The 3,809-nt window shown below is 32.1% G+C and overlaps 1 protein-coding gene across 1 annotated transcript; it reads left to right on the top strand.

Annotated features, from left to right (window-relative positions):
* Positions 1-2,288: 2,288 nt before the first annotated feature.
* On the top strand, positions 2,289-3,426 carry PYL9 (abscisic acid receptor PYL9). The gene is given in 1 exon segment (NM_001374371.1): positions 2,289-3,426. A coding segment is annotated over 1 exon segment (606 nt). The 5' UTR covers positions 2,289-2,490; the 3' UTR covers positions 3,097-3,426.
* The last annotated feature ends 383 nt before the right edge of the window (positions 3,427-3,809 follow it).

Raw genomic sequence — 3,809 nt, 5'->3', positions numbered from 1 at the left:
TCTCCTTTTCCGGCAACACTAACGACAAGAATCGAACCAACGGCATGCATATGCTCTCTTAGCGAGGGAATGAAAGGGGAAAAAAATATGAAATAGGGTTTAGGTTATAAGGTGAGGGAAGTGCGGCTAATGGGTAAATTGGATTTAAGATAATAATTCTAAAACATTACCAGTTGTAACGTATTTCGACTTAAACTCTAAAACGTTACTTGCAGTAACGTATTCCAACTTAAACTCTAAAACGTTATTTGTAGTAACGTATTCTAACTTTAACGCCGTCCCCCGTTAGTTTTGGTCTGTTTCTTGGCAGAATTAATAGATGGCCTAATATGTTATTATCAACAACGTTTATACTAGTTTTGTAAAATTTTGAAAAAATATTTTACTGTTGTAAATTGATTTAAATAATAAATTATTTTGGTAAAAAATTCAAAAATTCCCCAACTTCACATCAGAAGAAGACCTACCCGTCTCTCCTTTGTTGGCTTTACTACTAGGTCTGCCTTATCATCTTCACAACTGAAATTATATTAAACAACCCTTAAAGATATGTAGGTACTCCTCTTGCTAAAATAAAAGTAGATGAAATCTCTTCCAGAAAATGTTTGGATTGGTTTAAAAGATGACGTACGAGTCTCTTTTAAAAGGTTGTGTTCAAAATATAGATTATTAAGTAATCCCCACATATTGTAAGAAATGTCGAAAGTTGGATCATAATCTATCTAACTATAGAGTGGTGGAAAGGAGGAATGCTTCTAATAGAGAATATGATCAAAACAATACCAAGAACAACATTGAAAAAAATAAAAGAGAGAGAAATGATATGCAGCTGATTGACTGTGATGGTACAATTAAAAGAGAAAAGACAATAACTGAAACTATTCATATTAAGAATAAAGTACAACCTGAAATTGATTTTGTGAAAGATGGGAGTTTAAATGGTCAAGAAGAAGAAACAAGAAAAAGAAAATCCCCAAGAAGAAAAATATTGTCATGTTCAAACTTGTTATTGAAAAATTGATTAAGAAACAACATAAAAATATTAAAAAATACAAGTAGGAAAATAAGTTTTAAAATGAAAAATTGATTAAGAAACAACATAAAAATATTAAAAAATACAAGTAGGAAAATAAGTTTTAAAATGAAACAACATAGTATTGACTCAGGCACCTTCATCACTACAGACCTCAGAAAAAAAGAGTGTTGTCGGACATCATAAATAATCTCAATAACGCTCTGGATGAACCTTATTGTATTTAAAGTGACTTTAATATTATCATGGACCCTTCTAAAAAATAAACGGCAAACCTTATAGCTCTAGCAAAATGTAGATTTTATCAGCATTATGGAAGCTTGTGGCTTTATGAAAATCAATTTCAGTGGACCATGATTTACTTGATGCATGTAATAGTAGAAGCCCAAAATGAAAAATCTAGAAAAGACTTGATAGAGTCATGGTTAATAACCAATGGACTCAAACATTTCAATAATAACATATATATGTCCTAAGGAAAACAACAAATGAAAAATAGTCCAAATGCAAGCAATGTGGCTATAAGCGATTACAATAGTAATCCTTACGTACATCTTATATATGTACGTGATCATTAATAATTGATTATGAATACCAACGAGGGATACTTAGTATACTAATTTAGTAGCCAACATAATCAAATATGAATGTTCCACTCGATATCTATAAGTACGGTCTTTCCATATAAATGCACCACCAGGAGATACTTCTCAAAGATTACTGGAATGAATGGTTGAGGAGAGTGTGAGCATTTTTTTTTTAAACATTTTTTTGTTGAATTAAATTAAAACAAATATATTAAAAGTGAGAGTAATATAATAAGCTAACACGCAACCTCTAGTTCCTATTTTTACTATCTTCACATCACATGAACGATCACAAATTTTCTGTTACTTTCAAAGTCCAACCACATCTCCTTTCTCCCTCTTACCTCAGCTCTACCATACCCATTTCTTACGTTATATATACTTAAATTTGTTTTTTTTAGTTTGTTATAATAAAGATAATACTTCTTCTGTTTGACGAAGAATTATCTGGTTTGATTTGACACAGAGTTTAAGAATATGAAAGAAGACTTTCAATCTTGTAATCCTAAACTAAAGTTAGACCAAATATACAGAATTGCCCTTTGATCTTGTGAATGTAAACTTGCCAAGTGGAAAGCTCGAACTAAAATATTACCAAAATAAGAAAAATATTATTCTATTTGAAACAGATTAAAAAGAAAATAATATTATTCTTTTTTAAACGGAGGGAGTAAGTTCTTTTATATTAAAATATTGACATATAATATAATTCGTACCTGTGTCATACAAAATGAAACCGATCAGAATATACATATAGATAGATAGATATTATTTTATATGTATGTCTATATTCATCCCAAAGAACACCTTTCACTCTCTCTATTTCATATCAATCATACCACTAAACAATCAACAATTTCTTTTTAAAAAATGCCTCCAAAATCATCACTTTTACTTCAAAGAATCACCACAACCACCACCAGCACCTCCAGTAAACAACGTACACCAATACCATGTACCACTCAAGTTCCTGATTCAATCACTTCTCATCATACTCATTCCGTTAGCCCTAACCAGTGTTGCTCCGCAGTGATCCAACGTATCTCCGCCCCAATCTCCACCGTTTGGTCCGTACTCCGTCGCTTCGACAACCCTCAAGCATACAAACACTTCGTCAAAAGCTGCCACGTCATCGGTGGCGATGGGAAGGTGGGGACTGTCCGTGAAGTGCGGGTCATATCGGGCCTACCAGCTGCTAACAGCATGGAGAGACTTGAGATCCTTGATGAGGAACGCCACGTCATCAGCTTCAGTGTCGTAGGCGGGGACCACCGCCTGGTGAATTACCGATCTGTTACCACACTCCACTCCGATCAAAGCTCAGGGACGACCATAGTTGTCGAATCGTACGTTGTTGATATACCTCATGGGAATACTACAGAAGAAACATGTGTCTTTGTGGATACTATTGTTAAATGTAACCTTCAATCTCTTGCTCAGATCGTTGAGAATTCAAATACTACAAATTTGAAATGAGGTACGTAGAGGTGTCAAATGAGTTTGGCTCATCAATTTGAACATATCAATAAATAGATTATCGTTCAGTCTGTTCAAAGTCTGGTTGAAGTCAAAATAGATTGAGCTAAGGAACGAATCATAAAATTATGAATTTGGAAAATGGAGGGAGTTAAATACACATTAAAACAACTCATGGATCATGATGCTTTTTTTTTTGGGTACGAATTAGATCTCAAAATAGTTTTTTTTTTTTCATATTTTGTTAGAGATAAGTTCATTATCATGAAAATTTAAAAAATATTTATTGTAATAAACTTGTTATTGTAGGAATGTAATTTGTTTCTCCTCTGGTGCCTCTCTTGTTTAATTCTTTTTTATTAACAATCAATTAATATTGTCATTAAAAAGAGATTCAAAAAAGATGAAGTAACTAATTAGCGAAGTGTTTTGTTTTATTTATTTAGCATTGTTACCTTATTGAGTACAGTATGGAGGATGATGAATAATGTCTAAATACATTGTATTACTAAAAATCAAAATAAATTACTAAGTTTTTAATTTTGAACATTAGATAAGTTATGATAAAATTATTTAAGATATGTGTGTAAGCTTGTGCGGAATCCACGTGAATGGATGCGGGTGTGATATATTAGTAATGCTAGCTAGCGATTAGCTTACGATGTATTAAATTAGTTGTTTGTCTCTATATGTATATATTGTACGAAACTAAT

Source organism: Solanum lycopersicum, chromosome 9 (genome assembly GCF_036512215.1).
Source record: "Solanum lycopersicum chromosome 9, SLM_r2.1".
In the NCBI taxonomy this organism is placed as follows: Eukaryota; Viridiplantae; Streptophyta; class Magnoliopsida; order Solanales; family Solanaceae; genus Solanum; species Solanum lycopersicum.
The sequence above is the reverse complement of the archived record's forward strand: the minus strand, read 5'-3'. Positions and strand labels throughout refer to the sequence as shown.